This window comes from Hippoglossus hippoglossus, chromosome 9 (assembly GCF_009819705.1).
Source record: "Hippoglossus hippoglossus isolate fHipHip1 chromosome 9, fHipHip1.pri, whole genome shotgun sequence".
NCBI lineage: Eukaryota > Metazoa > Chordata > Actinopteri > Pleuronectiformes > Pleuronectidae > Hippoglossus > Hippoglossus hippoglossus.
This window is the reverse complement of record NC_047159.1, coordinates 3,836,024-3,863,982: the sequence shown is the minus strand read 5'-3', so window position 1 is coordinate 3,863,982 and position 27,959 is coordinate 3,836,024. Positions and strand designations below refer to the sequence as shown.

The 27,959-nt window shown below is 42.8% G+C and overlaps 3 protein-coding genes across 26 annotated transcripts in view; 1 reads left to right on the top strand and 2 right to left on the bottom strand.

The window, feature by feature from the left end:
* Positions 1-45: 45 nt before the first annotated feature.
* susd2 (sushi domain containing 2) lies at positions 46-18,098 on the bottom strand. Of its 2 annotated transcripts, XM_034596938.1 has the most exons (15): positions 17,984-18,098; positions 17,721-17,731; positions 17,487-17,685; positions 16,996-17,144; positions 16,538-16,895; positions 15,824-16,025; positions 15,186-15,271; positions 14,818-15,086; positions 14,140-14,283; positions 13,477-13,629; positions 12,886-13,137; positions 11,414-11,692; positions 10,664-10,840; positions 4,535-4,631; positions 46-934 (listed from the first exon to the last, which is right to left on the bottom strand). In XM_034596938.1, exons 3-15 carry the CDS (start codon positions 17,552-17,554, stop codon positions 883-885), a joined length of 2,286 nt encoding a protein of 761 aa, XP_034452829.1. In that variant the 5' UTR covers positions 17,555-17,685; positions 17,721-17,731; positions 17,984-18,098; the 3' UTR covers positions 46-882. The 2 variants fall into 2 exon arrangements, with proteins under 2 accessions (XP_034452829.1, XP_034452828.1); XM_034596937.1 differs by lacking the exon at positions 17,721-17,731 and having other exon boundaries at positions 17,984-18,085.
* A 1,120-nt stretch (positions 18,099-19,218) lies between these two features.
* Positions 19,219-22,244, top strand: si:dkey-174n20.1 (uncharacterized protein LOC796174 homolog). Its single transcript, XM_034596964.1, has 4 exons — positions 19,219-19,633; positions 20,601-20,843; positions 21,123-21,425; positions 21,794-22,244. The coding sequence occupies exons 1-4, from the start codon at positions 19,513-19,515 to the stop codon at positions 22,051-22,053; spliced, it is 927 nt and encodes a 308-aa protein (XP_034452855.1). The 5' UTR covers positions 19,219-19,512; the 3' UTR covers positions 22,054-22,244.
* Positions 22,245-22,604: 360 nt separating this feature from the next.
* Positions 22,605-27,959, bottom strand: part of camk2b1 (calcium/calmodulin-dependent protein kinase (CaM kinase) II beta 1) — a 61,067-nt gene continuing 55,712 nt past the window's right edge. For all 23 annotated transcript variants that reach the window (XM_034596940.1, XM_034596948.1, XM_034596941.1 and 20 more), the window contains 3 exons: positions 27,327-27,560; positions 23,451-26,853; positions 22,605-23,415 (listed from right to left, as the gene is read on the bottom strand). In XM_034596940.1, the coding sequence (XP_034452831.1) occupies positions 27,328-27,560 (233 nt within the window). In that variant the 3' untranslated portion in view covers positions 22,605-23,415; positions 23,451-26,853; position 27,327. The remainder of the gene's footprint in view (positions 23,416-23,450; positions 26,854-27,326; positions 27,561-27,959) is intronic.

Below are 27,959 nucleotides of genomic sequence, written 5' to 3'. Positions count from 1 at the left end.
TCCCCATGTTTCCTCTTACAGGCCCGAGGGCTTTGTTTTGGAGAAGGAGAAGCGAGTCAGGTTCAAAGTGGAGAAGACCGCTGGGTAACATGAGAGGACGCAGTGTCCGAGGGGGCAGCCGGCTGGGCCAGACGATGGATGTCTGCTGGCTCGAAGTGGGGATGATTCTGCAGCGTGCAAACACCAATAATAAGCATCTGAACACATGAATTTTTTATTAAAATATTTGCAAATGTTTCACTCAGTCCTTGTTTTCAAATAGAGACATGGAACACTCAAAAGGAAAGTGTGTGCATGTGTTGATATGGTGCAGAAAAGAGACTTTACCGGTTTTCACTGGTTCAGTCACTCAACAAAAACCCTTCACTTGACTTAAAGGCTGCGAACCAACACAAACGAGTTCAGTCCGTGAACCAGAGAACGATCAGGTTCGCTGCACAACTGACATGAATATGAAAACATCTGGTCCCATTTTAGACTGAACGGGGAGAAAGGAGTGTTGACTGTAATGATGGTATCTCCGTGTCGTATTTATACAATTGTCTCCAGCGAACATCGGACGTTCGCTCATGCAAATCGGGAATATAAAAACAACCGTGGCGTTTTTTTCCCCTTTTATTCAACTCCCTCAATCCTCACCCCGTGAACTATTAACCGCAAACTGGAGCTTTTCCAAACGAAACAAAAAAGGAAAAAGCAACACGGCCAAGCAACACGCTGAGAGCCTCACTAGCGCCTGAGGTTTTTCCGACAGAGTCAACGGGTCAACAGAAGATCGCAACTTCATATGATTTTAAAAACGTTATCTTGTATTTGCTGCCAAGGGCCACGTAGTTGAAGGTTTTCAGCGTGGAGCGGTGAGATCCCACGAACTTTGACGGTTCAGCAAATCTGTTCTTGGGTCGACATCTGCTCTAGTTTCACTTCTCTGTCCCTGAAAATACAGAAGAAAGAAGAATCACTACAAAGTTTAAAATTCAGGAATATAAAAAAATCTAAAAAAGAATCCAACCACCACAGCCCCACCACCTCTGATATTTAAGTGTTTCCTCATATCTCAGATTGTTATCCTCACCTTTCCAGAGCTGTTCTGGGGGGGGTGGGGAGAGCCATCCAGAGGACATGTCCTGCTGCTCGACGGGAATTGAATAAGTGAAGTAATGGGGAACAGTTGTTTAATCAAACCTGAACCGCAGGGAAGCTTTCTGGTGACCTTTCATCAGGGCAATGTCAACATGGTTTTTAATAACAGCTCTTTACTCTTTAAATTAATTAATGTTTTATTAACTGTGCAAATTAAACTAATTAGGGACGGTTGGGAAAACAGGGGACATGAAAGTTCAGTGCTAAACTCTCCTGTGGTATTTGAACTAGTATTAAACTAATTTGTTTTTTACAATAGGTTCATTATTCTACAGTGAAGGATTAATAGGGACATGTTCTTCAGGTTTCAGAAGGTTCCAGTCATAGAGAACATTTATAACATGGGACCAGTTGTATTAATAATCTATGTGCAAGTGGAATTATTATTATTGGAATAATTCAGGTAAACTTTGATGGTTAAAACTCGATGATTCAAGTGATTTCAAAGCTCAGCACTAATCCTGAGACATTGATTTATTCTGGATTAAGTGATAATATTTTACTTTATGAATTGAATTGAAGTCCTGATTTTTCCGACATGCAAGTGAGAGACGTTCCCAGAGTTTCCTAAACTGAGACTTTACTTTGATAAATGCGCCCCCCCCCCCCCCCCCCCCCCTCGCCAGGTTCAGACAAAGCCCCCCTTGACCTTTTTCATGTGTCACAGAGCAGAAGTGCAGTAGACGTGATGGTACACACACAAACACGGACCCACATCTGATGGTGTAATGACTTTCCTGCTGCTGTGGTGAGCTGCCAGTCGGCCTGTCGAAACCTGCAGAGTAACCCTAGATGTGGAAAGTACCCCTGCAAGTCTGAGTCTGACACAACTGAGGCACTGGAGGCCTACGCTATCTACCCGTCTCTCTCACACACACACACACACACACACACACACACACACACACACACACACACACACACACACACACACACACACACACACACACACACACACACACACACACACACACACACACACACACACACACACACACAGGGTTGTGTATGATCACAGCTTCTCTCCTCCAGACATGCAACCCAGACTTGATGTGAAATACAGTAAGACCCCCACAGCTTCCATCCTGCTATGCTTCTGATGTTCAGGAGGAATCGTTGTCCGCACTTGTTGGTGGGGGAGTGTGTGTGCGTTTGTGCGACGGTTTTTTCGTGTGTTCATGCATGTCGGCGAGACGGCTCACACTCAAAGAATGTGTAAGATTTCATTTCACGCATTTAGGCTACTGTATGTAGAGTGTGGGTCCTGGCTGTGTGTGTGTGTGTGTGTGTGTGTGTGTGTGTGTGTGTGTGTGTGTGTGTGTGTGTGTGTGTGTGTGTGTGTGTGTGTGTGTGTGTGTGTGTGTGTGTGTGTGTGTGTGGTGGGTTTCCATGTGTATCAGCACGTCGTGCCTGAGACGTCACCGTCCTCACATCTGCAGACCCTCTCTCTCTTCACACCTGGCCTCCCGGGATCAAGGCTTCAGGAGAGGACAGGTGTGCCGCTCTCCCTCTTCGCCCTCATAGACTTGAAAACACGGCAATTTCATCGCCCGCTCGCCCCGAGTGCTGCCGGGAGCGGGAGGTGACTACTAAGCCCTGACATCCATTCTTTTTTCTTTTCCCCCCCCCCGCTGAAGTTATAGAGGGGGAAAGCCCAAACAAAGTCTATATGAGCCCATAAAACAGGCCTTTAATTTGCCGGCATACGCCCAGGAGCTCCAGCTACTGTTAGCCTCCTGTTCCTCTGGACCGCGATCACAAGTTTGATCCCACAGGGTAAAACGGGGTTTCTTTGGTTTGCTCAGATCAGAAAGAGCAATGATGAGTAACGGTTACGAGGCCAGGAGGACATCTTGGATATCAAACAGGGCAGGAGGGATTCACTGCCTTTGTGTGCGTGTGTGTGCATGTGTGTGTGTTTCTTTGTTGGCGCAGCACAAAGGTTTTGACTACTGGAAGGAAATGGGAGGGAAGGACCTCTAGGTATATACTAGTTTTCACAGGATAATAAGTGCCTCCTGTTTTCAACATATAATCTATAGATCCAAAGACAGAATGAAAGATATATGATGGCTGGAGGGCTACTGACAAAAAAAAACACAAGTCATTATATGTGTCATAAATCAGAGTACGTCTGACCTGTGGAGACCTTTGGTGGGACAGAGAGAAGATAGTTCCCAATTTTATTCTGACCTTAAAGTTACAATCCAAGACTTTTGTACAATCAAACACTGTCTTTTGATGTATAAACTACAGTATATGGCTATATTGCATATTACTTGTCTGTAGCATAGTTTGACTTGTTGGTGATGGACTCCATTCCCATGCAGTATTCATTTCACACAGACACAGACATATATGAATATTTTATCTCACTTTTTACTGTAGATTATATCAAACTTATTCAATGACACTTGCTCCTGCCGTCGATTCACATGAAGTCTGAAACATGAGGGGGGTTTTATTTTGAAGCCGTCACTTGGAATCCCAGTGTACTGTATAATGTGCGAACCGCATTCATTTGTCAAAGATGTGTTTTCATAACGAGACGAGGCTCATTTTGAAAGAAGCTGCAGGCAACAGGCAGCTCAGCTTCTCTGTCACATGACCAACGGCTTCTACTGAGGAAAACCGCTTTGGTGAAGTGAAGGATCGAGATCGAGGCTGTGAACTTTTTCCTGACTGAAGTCTGCAGCGTTAGCTTGTAGGTGCTCAGTTTGTTGCATTTCTGACAAAGACGTTGCTTAAGGAGTCTTCCAATCTATTCATGCACGTCTTCGTCAAACAAGTCAAAAAGTCAACTTTAACTTTCACACTTCGAGTTATTTAAATGTCCAGACTCCTCCTTCATAAACATGAGTCTGGTCGATTCAAGGTGCTTTCGTGCAGACGTCAGTTCATGTCTATCACTGGTTCCCAGCTTTTTCAGTCTGATGCGATTCTATCATGACAGCTCTCAAACAGTGAAGCCAAAATGTCTTGATTGCCCCCTGGTGGCTGGCTGCAGGATAGGTGTGAGTGGATTGGACCTGGGCCAAACGAAGAAGTAAAAAAAAAATGCTTTTGTTGTTTTACGTTGTTCTTACACACTTATTTGATACAATAATAATATTAGGAGAGTTTCCTCCCCTGTCCTTCTGGGACCTGTAGTATTAAACCACACTTTTTGTTACCACGGAAACCACAGGTGACCTTAAATGATGTAACAATGTAATGCAATGGTAAAATAATTCATATTTCTTTCAATGAATGCAGTGTTTTTTTTAAATAGGATAGAAGTACCACAGTCCAAACACTAATTTTTATACTAGTACTGTAGTCAAGTACTAATTTACTTCTTTCACATGGAGGACTTGACTTTTTTCTGTGAGGTGAATCGTGTGTAACTCACCTGTCTTGCTTCCTTTTGTGCAGTTGGATCATTACTCCCATCACGACCACTGCTGAGATGGAGCCCACAGCGCCGAGTATAAACCGCACGTTATCGTCTGCAAAGAATCACACCAACACAGAATTAACAACCCCTCTTCCACTTCTTTTATATCTGGATCAATATGAAGTCAACCGGGGAAGCACTGCTGTTGGAAGTGAAGGCACGAGGGGGAAACAACAAAAGGAAAAGATCAATCAACACACATGGTTCCTTTGAACAAGGCATCCGACACAAATTTACCATCTCTGTTGGGTCAGTAAATAAAGGATTAAGGCACCAACATTTTGTTTCTGTGAAAGCCAGGGTGTAGGTAGATGTCTGTGTATAAAGATGGACGACACATCTCCACTTCCTTTACAAAGATAAAGTCAAAATATCCTGAATTCGGGTGCAGCCATTTTTCCCGCTGTTGACGCAATTTGGACGCTGTTCTTATAGCATCGAATAACTGACTAAAACCAAACTTATGAATGAAAACTTGAACCAACATCAGTGCGATAACTACTGACAATGCCAGACACCAAAAAAAACGATTTGACATGTACTTTTAACCATATTCCATCCACTAACAAGGAGGAGATCAAAGAATGTGTGAGGTTATAATTTTTTTCTGCAAACTTACTACTTCTTGATCAGACCCTATTTCACAACAATATGATTAAGAAATGTGGGAGTAGTTCTCGTCCCTCTATGGATTCCTCCAGCAGGTCGAGCACTGCGTTCCCACAAAGAGCCATTGTGTTCTGCCAGCATCCATTTTTATAATTAGCAAAGGGATCAAACACAACAAGAATGATACGCTGGCTTCAAAGACACATAATGAGTGGAAGGACTGATATAACCTCTTTTTGCTGGATTTTCCCAGAAGTTGCCTTCACCTTGTTTGCACTTGCTTCGGAAATATTGCGATCAAAATTAGAACATCTGAAACTTTCCTTGGGGTATTGGCAATTTCAGTGAAGCAATCTCCGATCTTTTCAGACTATTTATACAGCGCAGAGAGCCGGGAGTTATTTTCTTAAGGTAAACATTACAGGGAAGGTATTTAATTACCGTAATCCTCTGATGCATTAATTCATCAACATATGTCAAGTGTGGTGGGTGATGCTCAGGTAGAGTCACTGCAGGTTCTGGTTCATTAAAATGTCTGCAGCTTTGGAACATCGAACACAGACAACCAGAAGCACACAGAGCTACACACCAACCCAACGTGTGCGTACATTCCCTGAAGTGTTCTCACCAATCAGCCTTGGCTGCAGCAGCACTGGCATCAAACTGTTGGATAATGAGACCTTCGACATCAGTGTGACAAGCGGCCCAGAGCACAAGTAAACTGGGAGCGTGTGGAGGACTGACAGTCAACCAGTCAATCTTCTCCCTCTTTCCATTTCTTCTCTTACTCCACTGAACAGACCCGCAGTGAACAAACAGTAAAAACTCCAGAGACCAGTAACTCTCGGTTTGGGTCATTATGTTCTGGTGAGAGGGGATGAACCCATCACAGGGCTGGACTGGAAAAGCTGAAGATAACTGGGAACAAAACCGGTGTTTATCATCCATCATTTGAATCTGGATAGAAGTCATTTCTTTTAGTTGTTACCCCTCAGCCATGAAAGTTATATGTCTTTTGATTTGATTGTTTGGTTTTTTGCCAAAACAGACAGATTCTCATGAAACTTGGTGGAAGGATGGGACGTGGGCCCAAGTACAAACCCATAACCTTTTGGCTTCGTTGTACGTGCAATGTGGTGCAGCTTGATTGAAATGAAGGGTTCTGATGGGTCTTGTCTGGTGGTCTGAATAGCTCCTACAAATTTCGATTTAGGGAAACTTGAAAAGTAAAAATATTCTGAGCTCATCATCAGTTAATCCCTTTTTCCAGCGGTTATCTTGCAGAGAAATTGCAAACAGACGATATCCATAGACTGTTTTCATAACCCTACCACGCCCGCACACCCCTGAGCTACACTCTTATCACAAAAAGCTTTTCTTAAGATTGAGATATGTGTTTTTTGTTTTTTTTTTGGGGCCCGAGCTGATATCATCTTTAAATAATTCTGTTGACTTTTCTCCCCCGAGTAACAGTATGTCTCTGTATAAAGCTACTGTTGTCATCTGATACGCGCGTCTCACCCTGTTTGACATAATGTGACGGGCGGAAATATTCCTGGAATTTAAACCGCGCGTCAGATGGCAAACTTCATCGAACGTTTCATGTACGAACCGAACAAGCTGCGTGAACACACTCCTAAAACAAAAGAGCCTGATAGAACTCAAACGACTCCTTGTCTCCAAACCTGTATTTTGACTCCATCCTTCATACCCAGACACTCTCAGAGGAGTTAGGTGATATAAAGTCTACACACGGCAGCGGCGGCTCGGGGAGATAAAGGAGTCCAGAGGAATCAGCCTGCATTATGGTCTGGGACCCTGAGGCCAGGTGTGTGTGTGTGTGTGTGTGTGTGTCTCTGTAAAAGTGTGTTTTTATCAAACCAGTTCATCTTTTTATTCATGTATCAAGTATTTCAATCTTTTCGTGCATGTCTTCGTCAAACAAGTCAAAAAGTAAACTTTAAATTTCCAGACTCCTCCTTCATATACATGAGTCTGGTCGATTCAAGGTGCTTCGTGCAGACGTCAGTTCAAGTCCATCACTGGTTCCCAGCTTTTTGAGTCCGATGCTATTCTATCAGATGTCGACATGACAGCTCTCCAACAGTGACGCCAAACATGTATTGATTGCCCCCTGGTGGCTGGCTGCAGGATAGCCTGCCTCCCCATGTAAGTGGATGGGACCTGGTTCAAAGTAAGAAGTACTTATTTGATACAAAAAAAACGGGGGGTGAAATGTCACTATTGACAACTGAGGCTGACTCACAATTGGTCGATTGCGTGTATTGTCGGGACCTTGCTACCGTGGCTCTATCCCCTGATACTGCAAAGACTCTGGCTCGGATAGCACTACCTTAATTATACTATAATTATTATTTTATTTGAGACCTTGTACATAATATTCTTACGTTTAAGGCCTCAAATTTATAACAAGTGGAAGAAAAAGAACCATGCATGAGAGGTGTGGTCACTGCAGTTATCCTGACCTCTAAAGATTCCAACACAACTCAGTCAATGTGTTGAGGCTACGATGTTAAATGGCTCAAAATCTTGTACAAAACAGATTTGTCATTCAGATTCCGACCTCACCACAGAAACAGAAACAGCTTTAATCCGATATGTCAATAATCTGTGCACAAACTCAAAGAAAGCTTTGTTCTCATCTTGTTGCATTTGACACCGTCGGCTGTCACCTTTTCCTTTTATCACTTCCCTCTGTTCACGAGCCTACATTAATATTCTGATGCCATTAAGCTGATCATGTTATTGGTATGCATCCGATACGCATCCAGGGCCGCGGTTTTTCAGAGGACTGCGACACAACGTGCATCCAAGCTTGTATAACACTTCTCAAGTCTCCATGGCCCTGATCAAAAACACTCCCAAGGACAACCCCCCCCCTCACTCACCCCCGACAACCTCGTCCCTCCAGCAGAAGATATTAACATTCATCCACTCGATGCACTACACCCCTGTCTCAAGTGTGAAGTGGTTAAAAAGCGAATTGACAGGTAGAGCAGCAGGTTCTGATCCATCTCATATGTGGGGGAGGCGTTCGGCGATGGGAGATATTCGTGCAGTTATCCACTTTTGATGGAGGGGACTTTACCGTCACCTCTGCTGACAGGCGGCGTTTCAACGGCGGCTCATTAAAGTGACTCAGCAAAGGAGTCAAACTGGATGCCGTGGCATTTGTTTTCCAGCAGCACGTCGCTCATCTCGATTATGACAACAATCCTGTGGGTGTTCAGGCGACACGTCATGCTGCAGTCATTCATGTGGGGGGGGGGGGAGAGAGATCAGCGAGGGCAGCTCATGCACATTCAGTATTGTTTATGTGGCTAGCGGTCGAGTGGCCGAGGTAACAGCTCATGCGACACCTGCCATTAAGCCCCTCGGGTCATGTTGACAGTTGTTAGCCCGGATTTGCGTAATGAGGGCGTCGGAGCAAGTGGGGATATTGTGAGATTCCTAAAAAGGCCCAAAAAGTTTTGTGTGTGTGCGTGTGTTTAACTCACGATTGTGTAGTAAAACGTCTTCCATTTCGTATATTATGCTCTATCGTTTACTTTATTGTTGCTGCAATCGCATATTTTATGAGAATACTTTTCATAATTTGGAAAGCACTTTGTTTTGTTCCACATGACACGGATGTGGGCAGGAGATGTGCGTGAAGGCAACACAAATAAACACGGACGAGAGTGAACGTGACAGAGGATGTAATTCTGAATAGAAGGACTTAGACTTAGAATTTAGGAACATGACCGAAAATAGTGGCCTTTCTGTTGCATGGATGTGAAAAATCTGACATGGATCAGAAAACTATACGTTGCAACTCATTGTTTTGGAACCCAGTCTCCATGTACATGATCCAAACACATCCAATCTCGGTTACCACTTGTGCAAGAATCATGTCAAACAGTAGAGAGCGAGTCTACGGACGAGAGCCACAAACCACAAACTCAGACGTCACAGGAGGCTTTCGCCCACAATGCACAATATGGCCAAGTATCATGAAGTTGGAAGGAGATACCAAATTTGTTTTTGTTAGAAAACGCTCGCTGCCTGTTGTGAATGTGTTGTTTAACCACCAAGCCAAGATAGAGGTATGTAAGCACATGTCTCTTTTTGTACGTAGATGAACCTTCAGAGTTAAGAAGGATCAAAGAAAGACTAAAATAATTCACTTGGCTCAATATGAATCATCTCTAAAACAACTCTGAACTGGATAATCGAGTTATGAGACGAGTATGTTTACCTAATAAAAGGAGCCGGGATCGATTGTGTCCAGCTGTGACCCAGCCGGTTGTAACACGGGCCTCCAGATCGGACATATGAAGACTATTCCTCCCTGATTGCTATCACGAGGAAGTCTCTGTTTGCAGCTCTAACCAGGTCAGAATGGAGAAGTGTGGTGACGCCATGAAGAGCTGGAAGTTCAGGTGGATCGCAAGGTTTTTCTTTCCCTGCTTCCTCTCACTTCACCTTATGTGATATACTTGCAGCTAAATGATTTAAGATCTAATTGCATCCAATCTTTCTGACACTGCAATAAGGATGAATCTTCACACAACACAGTGGGACGACAGGAGGCTTTAACCTGCTCCATCAAAAACACAAATAGGTGGGAATTCAGTGGGAAATACTGCGGCCTAGTGGCAAAAGCCCAAAACTACGACACAGAGTTCATGTTTGGGGTTATGAATGAAACCATTAGAAGGACCTGAACCAGGTGTTTCCAATTTACAACCACAAAGCAGAGCAAAGCCAAACCAGGTTCAGAAGTTTATAGCTCTGGAGCTAATGGTCTGCATGGACAGCCGAGAGCCACGTCTATCTTTGGTTTTTATCTATCTTTGGTTTTTAAAGAAACTGGTTGAGAGGAGGATTCTGAAAAGCCTGCTCAGTTTTCCCTGGAGGAAGCGAGATCTCTTTGTTGTTGGGAATAAAGTGAGAGAGCTTGTTTATTTGTGTAGTAACTCTGTAGAGCACAAACAGAACAATGATTAGAGTGATAGAGACAAAACCAGAAGATCTTTCATGCTTTAACCCAATTTAAAATGCATTTGTTAATCCATTTTAAACTCAAACCCTCCACGGAGTCGAGGGTACAGTATGAACCTATTGAAGTATTTCATAGTATCTGTTGTTTCTTGCAAATAGTTTATTGTTGTGGTTTTAATGGCGCTGCCAGAGGGGACTAATCTGAAAAATCACACAGTCCTTTTGCAACAAACCCATGTGTGCTACATACTTGTTTTGCCCTCTGGGATTGATTTCTGAGAAAACAGCTCATGAATGCAACACGTCTCCGCAGCCAACTCAAAGCTCTGATGCCAAAGTATCAGTTAATGGCATTGTTTACCGGAATATTTATAGCAGACCGCATCATATGTGTTCAAAATACACCCTTCCCTTTCCTCACATACACACGTTTATACCACTCAACACAACACAACCGTTATTAGAACCAACCTTTCACACAGAAGGGCTGCTCTCCGCTCCAGGTCCCATCATCCAGACAAGTGCGTTGTGTGGATCTGAACAGAATGAACCCTTCATTGCAGGAGAAGCTCAGCGTGTTCCCCTCCAGGTAACGTGTCCCGTTCTTCTTTCCATACCTGGGTGGGGGGAGCCAGCCACAGGACACCACTGAGGAACAGTCACACATTAAAAAAACCAATATTAAAACTACTGTATGGGTTTTATAAAGTAGTGATACTCAAATGTATTTTATGAAGCATAGAATGTTTATGAGGATGGACGACATGCCGGCTCCCTACAAAGCACAAAGATGGTTTCTGTCATTTTAAGTTGTTCAAGTGTTCGTTTTTATGATGTGTTTGGTTTTAATTGGTTATTTGATGATCAGAGCAAGATGGCAGCATCTGTATCTGGGATGTTTTGTTTTCATTTCTGAGTACTGGGAGGAAATGGAGACGTGTCGGCCATCTTCATATACAGCCTATGGTGAGAGCACATAACTTTTCAAAACCACTTCATTCAGCTTTTTTATGGCATTAAGTCACTTCTAAGATTAATTGTACAGATCATTTTACTGCACATGCTTTTTGCATTTTCAGACATTATTTAATCAAAGACAGAACAAGAAACAACCATGGACAATAATTCTGTTCCCCTTTACACAATCAAACAAAAAACAGACACACAAATACAAGAGACAACAAATGACGGGACACAGAGGAACCTTGTTTCACGTGGTACCTGGCTGCAGGGCGTCCATTAAGGCCTGAAAGTTTCGATGGGCCCAGAGTGTGGAGTTTCCCACTGCGAGGCTCCGAGTGGTCAACGTGTCGTATTTACAGAACCGAGCCCCTTCTCCAACGCACGTTGTCAACATGTCTGCCACCAGGGGGTCGTCGGGGGTCTCAGGTAGAGAAAAGGCTGGAACAAACGCCGGGTCAGGGGACGGTGTGAAGCTGTGGGCCTCCAAGAGGCGCTTTGAGTCGTGTGTGAAAAGGGACGACATCTTTGGAACTTTCCCTGTGGACAGAAATAAGAGACGGCACCAGTTAAGTTTCTGGTTAGAAAAACCAATGACCTCTTTTAGATCGATCTCACAGCGTAATACTAGTTGAAGTTGTGAAATGAAGTTGTGCTCAGTGTAGCATGAGGAAAGCACATGGAGGAAAACCTTAAAAACACATAAAAGAAAGGCTAATTAGAGGGACTGACAAACCAACTCTTTCTGAACCGCGGGTAGTCATGGCAACAAATCAGACATGGCCGACCACATTAATGGCCAAAATAAAATGTGTCTGACCAATAACAATGCTTTTAAACATTGGAAAATATTGTAGATTATTTTAATTATGAAAAAAAGAAAAACATGTAAAACTGTAAAGCTGCTTTCAGACATGCACTGAACTCCAGTTTGCTGAAATGTTCCACAGGGGCTGAATGTGAGAACACAAATGTCCAAGTCAGTTGCTCTGGTTGTTTTCTACAATGACGTGAACGACATCCAAGAGCTTCTGGTGATAAAGGCAGATACCGGTGTCGTTTGTACTGGAAACAGAACCACAGTGGAAGTTACACACCAACGGGATCAGTGCAGGACACAGTCCGTGCTCGTGGTTCTCTTTTTCCTGAGAGTCTTGACTTGACTCTCTTAATGTCACTTAATCACCACCGATAAATATTTCACTTCCTACAAGCTTAAATTAATGTAAACAACTGTTTGCCTCAGTTGTACCGAAGTAAAACGATTTCAGTCAAAAGAGAAAAAGAAAATTAAAAGTTAGGGTACACACAGTAATTACAGCGGAGACATTATCTCGTATGAATGCGGTTTGGCTCCAACTGTGCTCCAGAGATGTGGTTTCACTTGCATGGTCACAACCACTGATATTTCTCTGCAATCTATTAAGACTAACTCTAAACATGTGACTTGTTTTTCTTCCTGTGCACTTTTAAAACATCTGCCAGAGCTTTAGCCAAATGTGGCTCAAATATGGTAATAATCTGTAAAGATACAACAATGGGTACTTATTAGCAGAGCACAGAATCCCTAATCAGATCAGGTCTTTCTAAACATGCAACGTTCTCTGCACACAACATCAAAAAGACGAGTTTTAATATTTATGCTGCTTCGTGGGGAGAACTGTTGATTTCAGCATTTATTGGTGTGATCGATTGATTGAGTTCAGCAGAGTTCGACGGTGTTTCACACTCACATCCAGTTCCAAAGGTGAAGATTTCCTCCAGCGTGGCGCCGTGCGAGGGGAGGACCTCTCCTTGTCGGGTCAACAGGTCACCCGACGGGTCAGAGTTCATGAAACCGAGGAGACCCCGAGTGTGGTTGGTAAACTCAGATGGCAGCAGGACGGTCGCTGCCATGATTCCCTCGTGCAGACGAACCTCCACGCCGACGCCAGAGAGGAACATCACGGTCACAGTGTGAGAACCGGGGACGGACACGAATACTCCTACAGAGTCAAGAGGAGATTCAGTTTCAGTTTAAATACCTCATTCTTACTTGTTAATACATTCTTACAGAGTAAAATGATTTAAAATAAACTCTGTGGTCACAACTTCACAATACTATGACTACTACTGCGTTTCAGGAGGACTTTTATTGTGGACTTTATAACTTTGCACAATTTAGGAAAGTGGTGAATCTAAACTTCAGAATAATACCATCACTAATTTTGTTGCTAAAACATTTTCTCCCGAAGTTCCATCTCTCCTAGTCATGGAAACAAACAGGCTCCCACTGGTTTATTCCATGATTCCATGATTATAAAGATAAAAAACATCCGTCTCACTGTGCAGGTCCATCCATCGTTGCTCGGTGAAAGGTAAAACCCTCTGGTTCCTCAGCACCTGGAGGCGTCGCTCAGCCAGACGCACCTCGATGACATCAGAGCTCCTCTCCTTCATGGCCACCGCTGACAGCCATGTGGCTTTGGCCAAGGTGCCTTGGTGGTAAATTACAGATCACATAGTTATCTGCAGCATCTTATGTGCAGATGTTTGACTTCACTGATCTGATGAGATGAATATTGACGACATTATTGCCGTCTTTAGTCATGTGGCTCATAGCTGTTGTGCAATGCCTTTAGAGGAACTTCTAACCAGTAACACTAACATCTGTTATTCTCCAACGCATCTGATCCTGAGTGAAAACAAGAGGCACCCAAGGTCGTGGGCTGTCATTTTACAACAGCAACATGTTTCACTCACAAAACGACCTGATGTCACTTGCTCTCAGTGTGTAAACGCCTTAAATGCTCTTTGGTGTCAGAGAGAAGAGCACAAGCAAAAACAACAGTTGGAAAACTCAACGTCAAGACTGAGCAAACTCAAGAGACGGGCAATAAAATACATTTTATTCATCCAAACAAAGCTTTCATCTAAAAGTGGGAGGTAGAATATCACCATGGGGGTGAAAGAGATGATTCAGACAGAGGATTCAAACGTGGACTCACTGTTTTGTAGTTCCACCCGTTCTGTTCTGGCCTGAATGCTCAGTTTTCTCTCCGGTGAAGACACAAGGTCGAACTCTCCTTCACCATTGAAAGTGTAGCTGAGGCCGTCAAACGTTATGAAATGTGGATCCCCGAAGACGAAGCCTGCGAGACATCAACAAGAAAATACACAATACAAAACCTTAAGCCTCAGCTGCAGACAGTAATTATTTCACGCCAAATGTTAACATGGAAACCAGAACTGAGACTCTTACACAGTCTGTAACATCAACGTAAGATGCTAAGAAAAATGTAATATCCTTATTCTTATCAAATGTAAATATATCTTATTACTTCAATGAATATAATCTCGTAAAAACATTTTTCCTATCAATTGTTTTCCATTATGACGTGAGAAATCAATGCAATGTCACACCTTCTTCTAGTTCATTCATTTTAAGATGTATTTTACCCTCAGGATCAGATTAGCTGAGCAACAACTGAACCAGAAAGCTAACATCAGATAAAACAAGATTAGAATGAACAGGGTTAATTAAATCTAAACGGGGAGATTATTGTTACCGTGCTGTGTTCTGAGCTGGATTCTTACTCTTTGAATCATCTCGTGGGTCCGTGAACATCTCAGAATGTTGTGAACCGTCTATAAATACATTTGATTTGACTTCAAAATGCTCTCACCAGCTTTCGGGGGTTGGTAGCTGCGGCAACCGCTGGAGGGTCGATGGTTGAAGTAGATCTGGCAGTGGTCGGACCAAAGGCAGCAGTATTGGAAACTCATGACATCATAGAGCCAGTGGGAGTAACCCGGCACCCGTGGTGGTTCCCTGTATGGAGGCGAGCCCCAGTCGTGGGCCCTGTCTGGGCTGCTGCCCCCAAAAGAGTCTCCCGTCAGCATCAGAGCTCCGGAGCTGTCGTAGCAGCACTGCTGCCCTGATCCATGAGTGGGACTGGAAATATAAGAAGGAAGATCTAATTTTAAAAGGGGGGGGAAATGCCTCCATTTCAACTTTTAAAAAAGGGATAAACGTTCCTCTCGTCACTCCTACCTGGCCTGAATAGCTCTGACGCAGTGGACACTACCCGGGTGATACGTGCACACACTGCCCCTCTCAATGTCACAGCTGTAGTCAGTCTGAAACAACACGTTACTCTATCGAGAGGAAATCAAATGGCAACGATTTTGATGATTGTTTCTGCCAATTTTCAAGCCCCCCTAAAAATTTGGATTTTATTTGTCATTATTATATATGATCATCATTGACGTATATTTGGGTTGTGGAATAAAAATCCTGTAAAAGTCACCTAGGAACTTTAATTTATTAGTTTTTAACATTTTATAGACAAACACCTTCTGTATTGTTCAGTTTTAGTTTCATGTTGAAATGATTTGCTTTTGAAAGACGCTTAACTCAAGATCTTTCTCTCCGGACATGGATATTAATTGAATTCCTGAGTACATTGCTACTAATCACCTGCTGAAAAGACTTTGTTTAACCAGCAGATTAAATCCTAATTCAAATATTTAAACAACAACCAATTACTTGTGGGTCTTGGCTATAATTTCAGCAAACAAAACACCGACTTAATAGAGCTGAGGCCTGTTCCAGAGAAAGCCTTCCCCCATAGCAGTAACTAGTATGACTCGTTTTTGGACTGAAAACAGTAGTTGTATGTTTATACTCACATGAAACCTGCCTGCGTCCGCTCGGGCCTGGGCCAGAGTGCACGGACAGTCAATGAGCTCTCTGAGGAAGCCGGGCTGCTCCTTTTCCACGACGTCCCATTGCAGACACTTGTTCTCGGCCCAGGCAGCAGAGTCGTCTCTGAAGGTTTGCTCGAAGTTCCAGGCCAAGACGTGAGCTCTGCTCCAGAGTCCTGGTTCGTCCCTGTGAGTCAAACAAACATCATTCAGTTACTTTGGAACTTGTCAAAAATGGGCTGATCATAGATATAAAAACATGGATGAAATAAAAAATAAAGATGCGATTCATATGAGACGTCTTGATTGACAGCAGAGATTGACTTGTCATTGTTCGAAGCTTCAACTGAGGATGGCAGTGTTTATATCCAGGGATATTTTAGCTTCATCACCCATCTTTATAAACAATCTAATGGTTTAAACACACAGAAATTTGGCCATAATTCCCATAAAGGTATATAGCCATGTTGGAAAAAGTTGGTTTATATGTTTTTCTTCATGTTTTCTCTTTATACTATATTGATTTGAACTTTTCAGATACGATACACACATCACATGCGTGTTTCTCCTCTCCAGGATATTTTAGCTTGATCTTTGTCCAGTGTGAAGAAGTGTAGACGCGTCATCCATCTTTACATACAGTCACTGGTTGAGATATAATGTGATATTTAAAAAATGATTGATATGTATTCTGGTTACCTTGCTCCATCTGACTTAGAACTAGCAGTTATGCGGATATTTCCGAGCTGGCAGTCCGATTGGTCCTTCGAGGCCTCAGGGATGAAGCTGAAGGTCCCACTGTTGACCAGATTCCTGCCGAGGGAGAACAGGTAGCTGAGCTCGGCTTGGAGGGACGATGATCTGTTCATCGCTGCCTCTGTGCTGCGGTTGAACTCTCTGTAGCCCCACAACTCTATGTCGACCTTATCTGCTCCAATCAAAGAGCTGTTCCACGTCAGGTTTAGCCTCCCTGCCACGTCTGGTGTGCCGTAGTTCTGCCACTGGGTTGCATTCACCAGGGTGACTTCAGAAGCAGGGTCTGCTTTACTCGGGTGGACTGACAGTGAAAGAAAAGACATCTTAACGAGACAAACGCCAAATTCAAATGAGAGGTTCAGGTACTGGCAAATTCTCATTTTTAAATTTCAGCAACTGACCTGACAGGTACTCTCCAGATCTGTCAAAGCTGATTCCATCTTCTGAGACATCGAATGGAATCCAACCTGTCTCATACAGTAAAGGAGAGATACAGTGGGCGCGGCCTTCAGCGTCAATAAACCCTTCTCGTACAATCTCCTTTTTGAACCTTTACAACAGAGACAGACAAACCTGAATTTATGAGATTAGATCACAACAAAACACTTCTGTTTTTTTTCCAATACAACATTATTTTCAAACATGAACCTAAACAATAAACACATCACTGAAAAAATACATCTCTGATCATATCAAAGAAAACCGAACATTATGGTCCTAAATGTAGAATCTATGATAGATAGAGCAGTTTACTGGATTGCATCATAGTGTAAACATGTACCTAATAAAGTGAACAGGGAGGGTATTATTGTCATTGTGGACCCGTAATGGAACAAACTCCCATGATGAGTGTATGTAGATCATTATGTGTTTATGTGTGACGGACACAAACCTGCAGAGAAGGCGGCCACCAGGAGGAAGGACGAAGCCCAGGATCCTGAGAGCTCGTCCACCCAGCATGGAGCTGGAGTGAGGCGTCACCTGGAAACACGACTGGTTGTAGTCTGAACAGCAGCTCAGCAGAGACACACAGGTTGGGTGACAGGAGCACTCGTCCTGCACATGTCCACAGCTCCCCCTGCATGTTTCACCTTATAGAGAAGACATGAGATAGAAAGACACTGACTGTGGAGCTCACTTTTTAGATAGATAGATAGATAGATAGATAGATAGATAGATAGATGGATAGATATTGAAATAATCCCACTGAATTCTATGAAAGACCTTTACTTATATCCCACATAGCATCACTAGGATGTGAGGTTTACAGTCATGATACACAAACAAACATGTTGTCACGATGTGTTTCCTCTGAGCAAAAGGGAAAGTAGAAGCTCAGCATCTACTTTAACTCTCCGGTGTCTGAAATAGATTTTTAATGTGACTCACCAGCTGCTGCATTAGAGAAGAATATAAGAATAACTCCACAGAGTAAGATGGACGACATCGGGTTTGTGTTGAGAGAAGAAAATAAAGATGTCGCAGCAACACCAACCTCGTCCTGAACTTTAGCTTTGAGTCATGAACTATGTCTGAGGAGGTCGATTAAATATCAAACCAACCAACGCACAAATTCCTAAAGTCACTTATTAAGTTATTTATTAACAGACTTCAATTTAACGCTCGGTCAGACTATTCTAAGACAGATAGATGGACAGATGTATAGATTGATTAACACAGAGATAGACAGATGTTTAGACAGACAAACAGATAGATGTATAGATGTATAAATGTATAAATGTATAGATAGATAGATAGATAGATAGATAGATAGATATTGAAATAATCCCACTAAATTCTATGAAAGTCCTAACCTTTACTTAAATCCCACGCAGCATCACTAGGATGTGAGGTTTACAGTCATGATACAGAAACCAACATGTTGTCACGATGTGTTTCCTCTGAGCAAAAGTGAAAGTAGAAGCTCAGCATCTACTTTAACTCTCCGGTGTCTGAAATAGATTTTAAAGGTTTTGAGACTCACCAGCTGCTGCATTAGAGGAGAAAATAAGAATAACTCCACAGAGAAAGATGGACGACATCAGGTTTGTGTTGAGAGAAGAAAATAGCGTGTGGACGCACATGTTGCACCAACACCACCCTCTTCTTGAACTTTAGCTTTGAGCAGTGAACTGTGTCTGATGAGGTCATTTAAAGGCCCAGTGTGTAGAATATAGTGACATCTAGTGGGGAAGTTGCATGTTGCAGCTGAATACCCCTCACCTCACCTTCCCCTTCCAAACATGACAGAGAACCCGTGGAAACCTTCAGCTGTCATAAAAACTCAAAAGGTGTTTAGTTTGTCCAGGCTGGGCTACTGTAAACAACATGGCGGCCTCCGTAGAAAGGACCCACTACTGATGTAAATATAAAGCATTTAAATATAAAGGGCTGATTCTAGGGTAAAGAAAACAACAATTTATACGATTTAGATGAAACACACTAGTGAAAACATCACAAGGATTATTTTATATATATATCAACAGATCCCTTTCGCCTACATCTTACACACTGGACCTTTAAATATCAAGTAATTTTGAAATAATACTTTTGCTCCACCGTTAACGCCTGCGGGGTTCTGACGCAACTCTCGCGATACTTTGCGATACTTTGACCGTCGGGCGCATGCGCACTTCCTGTAGCTTTCCATCCGGTAGCAGAGAATGAATTACAGGGAGATTTCAAATTCAATTTAAGCCTTATTTTAGTTTGTCCTCTTTTCGTGTAAGTCCGGGATCTTGTCCGCCAACTTCACCACAACTTCAAACCCGAAATGGACGCACAACAGCCGGAGGAAATACGCGTTTTCCCAGCAAGCTAACAAGCTAGTTAGCTTTAGCCCCCCCCCACACACACAGCGGTTTCAGTAGCTGCTAATAAACACAGCTAGCAGATATTAGCTAGCACTCGCAGGGGAAATGTATTTTCTCTACACCATCATCGCGGCTCTGGTTTGTTTCTTCATCTTGAAATGGATGAAGAAGAGGAGGTGCTGCACCGACGTGAAGAGACTCGACGGCAAAACAGTTCTGATCACAGGTAGACAGATGTTAGCAGGTTAGCATGCTACTAGCTAGCACCCACAGCTGGTGGAGTAACCCCCCACAGTACACACAGATGTTTGTCTCGTGTCAGATCGTCTCGTGTTCAGGTCTCACCGGTCACAGATCCTAGTGAGAGTCGGGCTGATAGTTCTGTCACATGAGAAACACGTGTACACGACATTTAATGTGTGTCAGACCCCAATTAAAGGAGATATGGGTTCAGGAAGTGTGAAGTTATTGGGAAGGAGACTGGTTAATACCCATAAAGCCTACATATACAATAATAGTTGAATTGCAAAAGAGTGCATTTTAAAATTGGTTATATTTTCACCAAATTGAGTTTATAATGTCACTTGGATTTGAAGATTCCAGTTATGATACACAAATTAATGCAGATGTGCATTATTCTGAGTAAAAGTGAAAGAAGGAGCTCAGCATCTTCTTTTAATCACCAGAAAGTTTGGTCTTTGGTTTCTGAAGTGGCATCACATCACTAATACAAAGTTGTTCAGGGCACATGCAACATACTAAAGCACAACTTTGTTAATGGGATCCCAGTTCAGTGAAATACAACGTGTGTGGAAGTTTAGATGTTTCTTTACCGTTTGTGTTTTTCCTTTCTACCGATACCTGGACTTTGTGCATTGGCTGATACTGAGTCCAGAGCAGATACCAGTGATCTAACAATATATATATATATATATATATATATATATATATATGAGAGTCCAGTAGTTTTCTTGTGTAAACTTGCTTACAAACACAAACCAGCCAACTAATATGTGGACAGGGGTGAAAACATAATGTCCCTGGTGAAGGTAAAACCTCCTGGTGGAAAGAAGATGGTCCATGAGGAAACCAGAAGTTCAGTCTTAACTTGTGCAGCCCAGCAGTGCGATGAATGACCATAGAACAATACATTTCAGATTAGTTGTACTGTTTGTGTGTGTTTTTCTCTGCAGGTGGGAACTCGGGTATTGGAAAGGAGACGGCGGTGGCCTTAGCTCTGAGAGGCGCTCGTGTCATCATCGCTTGCAGAGACGTGGACAAGGCGGAGAAGGCTGTGAGAGAGATCAAGTTTAAGAGTCGCAGTCTCAATGTCCTGCACATGGAGCTGGACCTGGCCAACCTGCGCTCGGTGCGGGAGTTCAGTAAGAGCTTCCTTCAGAGAGAGAAGAGGCTGGACATCCTCATCAATAATGCAGGTGAGGGGGTTAAACCTTTTCACCAAAGAAATAAGGACGAGGAAATCTGTGATTGTGTTTATTGTAGAGCTAGATCGATAAATGAGCCTGTTTTACCCACTTGCAGATTTATCAGTGTCTGTGTAAATGTGTTTTATTAAGTAAGAAGATGCCAAAATTAGGTTTATAGACACTTAACCGTGCCACCATGTCAGCACACAAAGTCTGAATATGTATAATCTTGTGGAGAAAAGCAACATCAGCTGAAGTCCATGTGTTTCTTCTGTTGTGTTTCTGCAGGGATGCCAAGTGTCCTTGACTGGACGGATGATGACTTCAGCATGTGCTTTGGCGTCAACCACTTGGGTCACTTCCTGCTGACCAACCTGCTCCTGCCTCGTCTGAAGGAGTGCGCTCCCAGCCGAGTGATCACCCTCACGTGCTCCACCTACAAATACCAGAAGCTGGACTTTCAGGACCTCAACTACAACCTGCTGCCCTTCTTCACCTACTGCCGCAGCAAACTGGCCAACATCTACTTCAGTCAGGAACTGGCCCGCATCACAGAAGGGAAAGACGTGACCTGTTGTGCTGTGCATCCTGGTGAGAGGCTGTGTTTTTGTAAAATGTAAACACTCAGACATCAATCCCCTAAATATTTTATCAAGTTGTATGAATTATTACCTGTGGAAATATAAAAAACATGTTTAATACAATGTTAAAGAAATGGAAACAAACCTGGAAGTTCTTCCTTGGACATTTGTCCCATTCTTCCACCAGGCGATAAAAACATAATCTCTTTGGCAGAGTTGATTAAGTGTCAAGAAAGAAATCAGATATTTAATTGATAATGAAAATATTCAAAGCCCTAGTTCTGGTTTTGTTAATTCTAAGATGTAATCACATATAGTTGAGAGTTCTGACCTCTGAGCTACAGTACGATGTTTCCTGACCTGATCTCTCTGCTGCAGGCTTTGTGCAGAGCGGCTGGACGTGTCACTACTCCTTCCTGTTCCGGATGCTGATGCAGGTGATCATGTGGATGTTTTTTGTGCCGTGTGAGATCGGAGCTCAGACTGTCGTCCACTGCGCCGTGTCGGACGAAGCTGCCAAACACAGCGGAGGCTACTTCGTCGACTGCCGACCCTGCACCCTGCGGCCGTTTGCTCGAGACTCTGGTGTGGCCAAAAAACTGTGGGAGGCCAGTGAGAGACTGGTGAAACTGGTCTGAGCTGGTTGTTTGTTTTATTGTCTTTTATTTATGGGTCATTTTATTTATTTATTTTTATAAATATTTCTGTTCTACATGATAAAGATGTAAAGATGTATTATTCCATAAGGTGCTTGTGTATTTTAAGTTTTTTTTCATCAATACAACGTTTTTGTTTTCTAAGAGTGAATAAAAACGTTTTTTCAACTCTGGGAGAATATGATGTCATTTATTTGAGTTATATTTTATTATATCATCCATCATCTACTATGATTTAATCTGAGAACTGACATGGTGATTTGTTTCCTAATCATTACACAAAATGTATGAAATGTAGGTTTTCTTTTGCCATTACTTTTACATGATGTTATTGTATTGTCTTTTTAAAATTTGCCCATTTTCACAAATCTTATTTTAAAACCATCCTTATTTGTGTTTCTTCTTCATGTTAAATTCAAAAACACATTTTCTATGTTTTGAAATCTCAAATCAATTTATGTCCAGATCTATGAGATGTCTATCAAAGCATCTGTATATCTGCTGCAGTCGTACACACAGAGAGACCGATTCTATTTCTATTTAAACTCATTTTATTGATAACACCTTAACACATTTTTCTTGACGTTAGAGAAACACGTGTAGCACGTAAGAGAACAGAGCAATAAGTCAAAGAATCAGAGAACTAGAGGATTAATATTATTATACAGAAGAGAAACCCAAACTGACAGAAAAAAAAGAGACGGATGGAAAATAGAAAGAGTCAACTGAAGAGAAACTGGGGAGAAAAGAGTGAAATGCGCCCGACGAAGAGAAAGAAACAACTCAGTGTTGTCAGTGCAACCCTAGAGGAGGCAGATGTGTTTTCTATCTGCACAGTAAATCATTTCCAGTCATGATTGTAGTTTTGATAAGTGACACAGGATCCTGATCTATAAGTGGTGTCGGTACACAGGTCACTACTGTGATCAATAATCCTCATGGAAGCTGGTTTCTTACTCTACACCTGGATGCTCTGTTGGATTTGCCTCTAAAATGAACTTATAGTGCAGCTAAGTCTGTTTGTGCTTTACTTTGTGAGACTGCGCCCCCTGCTGGAGTCCTGCACTGACAACACAGAGCCCCGTAGAACAGCATGCAAAACAATCTTCATCATCATCGCCTTCGACATCGTCTTCCTCAGTGCCACAGTCATTAATATAATCATCATTAATCATCTTCGTTATATCATCTGGAGACAAAAATAGTTATATGCACTTAAAAAGCTGAGAAAATAGATAGAGAAAGGTCGAGTATACCAGCATTCAGTAGAAAAGGTGAAACCAAGTAAAAAGGAAAACACCCAAATAAAAAAAAAGTGTCCTGTTGACTGTCATGCAAAGAAAACTTCTTTAGTCGCAGTTGTGTAACACTGTGTACACCCTCGTTTTTAAATATGTGACTCTTATGAAACTGATGTTCAAAGGCTAGAAAACACGATAAGGAGAACAGGAGAACAGGAGAACGACACATTTGTACTGTGCATGCTGCTATTTCTTCTTTTTTTTTTTTGTACGAGGAGGACGAGGTGTTTGTTTATGAGCACGATCACACGTGAACGCCTTCGGGAAACCTTTGACCTTCGACCTTTCACGATCACGTCAGGGTCAACGAGACATGAACATCGTCACAACACGACGACTCAGTGGTTCACCTTGAAAATAAAAACCTACATTTGAAAAAAAAATGCAATGAAGCCTTTGGAGGGAAAGTTCACACAAAATCCTAGTCCTGCATCACATGAGATTTAAAGTAATAGATTACCACTGTGGCAAGGTGGTGATGGGACTTCAGAGGAAGAAAAGGAAAAAGAAAAGACACCGTAAAACTGAATAAATCATTTCAAAACCAGCGTAGATCTGAAGTCGCAGAGAAAAGACAAAAATAAATTCACACCATGTTGGTCGTTACAGAGAAAACACATGCAGGATGCAACTTGGGTGTACTATCCCTTTAAAATCAGTGCTGTCCTACACGGAGCCGAGTCCCCTGAACAACAGACAGCACCTGCACAAGTGCATGAGGAAAACTGTCAGCACAATACAAATATTCACTAAAATAAATAAATAAATATTCCAAATAAATAGAAACCTGAGGACTTTTCACCAAACACCGACCGCCCGGTCTCTGCATGTCTCGGTCCGACCGATACAGGGACGAGACAAACCGCCAAGGCAGCCAATGGTGGACGAGCAAAAGTTACGCTCCGACCAAAATCTAAATTTTTCAGTGGAGCAGAGTCTCCATCCGTATCATCCGGGGCCACGCCCCCTGGCACGAGCACTTTACACCACGAGAAGCTGATAAAACTTCACTGTGACACGAGTCAACGAGTAAAAACATGAGAAAATATCAAGTTCAAATCATGAGAAAACTAAAAAAGAAAATGACGTCCTGGGCTGAAGGCAGCGGACTGATATGTCCTCTGAAATAAAGCCTTCTCCCCTCATCGTCTGCTAAAAATCACACAACTCCAAAATGTAACACACACCCCACTCCCAGGCTTGTAAAAAAAAATACACAATCAGAGCAATGGATGTACTGTACATGCTTGCACACACAAATATTACACCCCGTGGCGAAGGACTGTGCTGAAATGAGGAACCACAGAACAGAACAGAGCGGCCGTGTGCATCCCTGACATCTGCAGACAACATCCTCCCACTAGTAGAGGCCTCAACCACACACACACACACACACACACGTGTTAATTGTCATCACTGATATGGACCGTGAAGTGTGGGTGTGTGTGCTTTGTACAACATGCAGCAGCTCCATTGTGGCTTCGGAGGCGAGAAAGGTCAAGGCCTCCGCAGGGATCCTTTCTTTCCACTTTAAAAAAAGACCTGCTGCCGCTGCTGTTCCAGACGCCGCCGAGAATTGAGAGAATTAAAAAATATCTCGACTTTTAATGGAAAACGAGCCGCTGTGCTTCGAGCGGGGTATTCAGCCGTTGCCTAGCGACAGCAGGAGCCACCAGCAGGGCCCCCCCCCCCTCCTCTCCCCGAGCATCTTTTTCAGAAGAATTTAAAAAACAACATCAACAGGAGGAGGCGACGCTGAGCGGCTCAGAGGACAGAGAGGTTCAGGTCAGCAAAAAACTAAAAGTGCTTTTTAAAGAAAAAAGAAAAACACTGTTTTAATATTAACAAGATACTTTGATGTTATTGTGCTTATTTAATTTTCATTGAGTCATGTTGGTATAATGAGGAATAACTTTATGCATTCAGTGTTTTAGGATTTTGTTTCTCCATCTGTTATTGAGTTGTTAACTATGTTTTTAGACTTTTAGTAAGAAGACAGAACTCATTTATCATTAATTGTTAAAAGTGCTCCACCCTTTCAAATGCAACTATTTTGAAAATATTAAAAGCAAAATATGTAAAACCTTCACTTGTTAAAGTTTCTAATACTGTAAATCAATCAAAGGCTCAAAATATCCATTGAAAATTGAATGTAATCTTCTTAAAGTCATTGGCTGAGATATTTCCTCTTTTTCGACATGGAAGATAAAAATACTTTCTGTCCATATAATGAGATGAGATCTGCAGTCGTAGTTTTCTTTGATTGAAGCAAAATTAGTTTTGTCTTAACAAAAAATGTCCCTCGAACATTAAGTATCTTGTTATATTAAAACATTTTTCTTAGTTTTAATTAAAAAGAAGAATTCCCCTGGTGGCAGCGACGCTTCTTCTTCATCCTCACTCTGCTGCTTCGTTCTTTAAACCTTCATCATCACAACATTCCGTCTTTACAGCGTGGAAACGTAAATACACGATAAAACTCATATTGTATACGATGCATACGTCTGAAACAGGAAGCCACTGAGCCTAACGAGACGAGACCCCACGTCCGGCCGCTCACACACAAACAGGCTCCTCCCCCTGTACAGAGCCATTATCATCAGGACTCAGGACGTAACACACACACACACATTCATACAAGGACTCACACTCCACCTTCACGTGACACTCATCAGGCACTGCTTCCAAAAGAACCCCCCCCCCCCCCCAAAAAACAAATCAGAAAGATAAAAACATGTCGACCATGAGTTTGGGCGAAGTATCATAGCTAACGTACAGGAGGCAAATTACAAAAACTGCCAAATATAATTTTCCACTTAATAGCCACAATAAAAAACAGCCACTGTTAATATGGGGAAAAACATGCTTCCTTAAAAAGATCGAGAAAAACAAAAAAACAAAATCCTTCAACTCTAAAAACCACTGGCATCAAGAATTCTGAATTATACAAATGACATATACATGTGTAATAAGAATTATATGAATTATAATAATATAGTAATGATAATAATAGATTTTTACTTAAAACTTTACATACTGTATTTCCAGTGCAGTGTTTAAGTCACACAAGTGTGGATTCACAGGGGGGGGGGGGGGGGGGGGGGGGTCACAGAAGATTTGTGGGAACAGAGAAGAGACCACAGGACGGAGGAATCACACAAGTGCTGAACCCCCCCCCCCCCCCCATCTCCCAGTGTGTGGGACGCTGAGTGGCTGTGTGATGGTCGTCAGAAGGTGACGGGGGGGCAGGAGGAGTTGTAAAAGAAGAGATGCATGCTGGGGGTGGAGGCTGGGGCGTCCGTTTGAGGGAGGGGTTAGTTGTTGGAGGGCGAGGGGCCCCCAAACCGACACTGTTCTTTTTCCTCTTCCTCCTCTTCCTCCTCCTCCTCCTCCTCCTCCTCCTCCTCCTCCTCTTCCTCCTCTTCCTCTTCTTCTTCTTCTCTCAGCAGACTCCTCACAGACAAAACTACGGGATTCAAACCTGAGAAAGAAAAGAAAAGCAAATGAAAGATTTCACCGCTGTCGCCAAGCAACGGAGCTGCAGTTGGACATGACGACAGAGTTTTACTGCCACATGTGAACCTTGAGCTGTTCGGTCGAGCTGAAGCAGCTTCTGAAGGACGCAGCCTCTGAAGGACGCAGCTACCGAGCAGACTTTCAAGTGTACAAAGAAGGTATTTAATACTTCAGACAGATTTTGGGTGTAATACAACTTAAAACTAGAAGGATGGGAGAGCACATTCCTCCGTCAAGGCAAACGCCCTATCTCGCCATTTTAAAGATAATGGAAAGAAATCCAAATGTGATGGATTATTCCTTGGATTAATCAGTTTCTTATTACCACAGATACACGTCAACATCTCCACCTTCTTTCCAACATCAGTTTAAAACACAGAACACGGTTTGCCTGCAGCGCCCCCTGCCGTGAGTCGTGGCGGTTGCCGTGGTCTGTACCTCACTGGAGCGGCGCGGCCGGTGCGCCTGAGCAGTGGAAGTGGATGTTCTGCCACTTGCTGTCCCTGCGATGCCAGACGCGAGTCTCCTCCGACTGGCTGGAGCGCGGCCGATCCTGGCTGTCCACGTACTGAGTCAGGCGGATGTAAGCGATGCAGGCGGCGTCCTCGCCGATCAGGTGGACGTGGGGGTTGAGGATGGTTGTGTGGATGGGTTTGCTGTTCTTGGCCAAAACTGAAAAAGATGGTGAGGACAAGAAACAATGAGCAGGACGACACAGTGATGAGACTCTTCACTAATTCTGACAAGTCCTCATTGTGTCACTGATCATCCTCACATCAACTCGTCTTAAACTCAAGTGGACCAGGATTCCTCTCCACATGTTTGGCATCTAGGTTTTTTATAACCAGTAGTTCTCCCCCAGCTCTGGTCCCACGAATGATAATGTTCATTTAAAGTCCTACTATTTTAATCCTGCTTATAATTCAGCCTCTTTCTATTTTATGATTGTCTGTTCTTATTTCTATCTTCTTTAGTTTGATCTTTTCTTCTGCTTCTTTTTATATCGTTGCACTTCTTTCTTTCTATTCATGCTTGAGTTGTCTTTTCTCTTCTGTTCAGCACCTCGGCTCA

What these genes read in the sequence shown, in the direction of transcription:
- susd2 (XM_034596937.1), bottom strand. Translation starts at nt 18,041, where the DNA reads ATGTCGTCCATCTTACTCTGTGGAGTTATTCTTATATTCTTCTCTAAT. An exon ending in ACGGGTGGAACTACAAAACA is followed by an intron (nt 13,630 to 14,139) that starts GTGAGTCCACGT and finishes TTTACCACCAAG; the next exon opens with GCACCTTGGCCAAAGCCACA. An exon ending in ACGATGGATGGACCTGCACA is followed by an intron (nt 13,138 to 13,476) that starts GTGAGACGGATG and finishes TTGACTCTGTAG; the next exon opens with GAGTATTCGTGTCCGTCCCC.
- si:dkey-174n20.1 (XM_034596964.1), top strand. Translation starts at nt 19,513, where the DNA reads ATGTATTTTCTCTACACCATCATCGCGGCTCTGGTTTGTTTCTTCATC. An exon ending in CAAAACAGTTCTGATCACAG is followed by an intron (nt 19,634 to 20,600) that starts GTAGACAGATGT and finishes TTTTCTCTGCAG; the next exon opens with GTGGGAACTCGGGTATTGGA. An exon ending in CATCCTCATCAATAATGCAG is followed by an intron (nt 20,844 to 21,122) that starts GTGAGGGGGTTA and finishes GTGTTTCTGCAG; the next exon opens with GGATGCCAAGTGTCCTTGAC.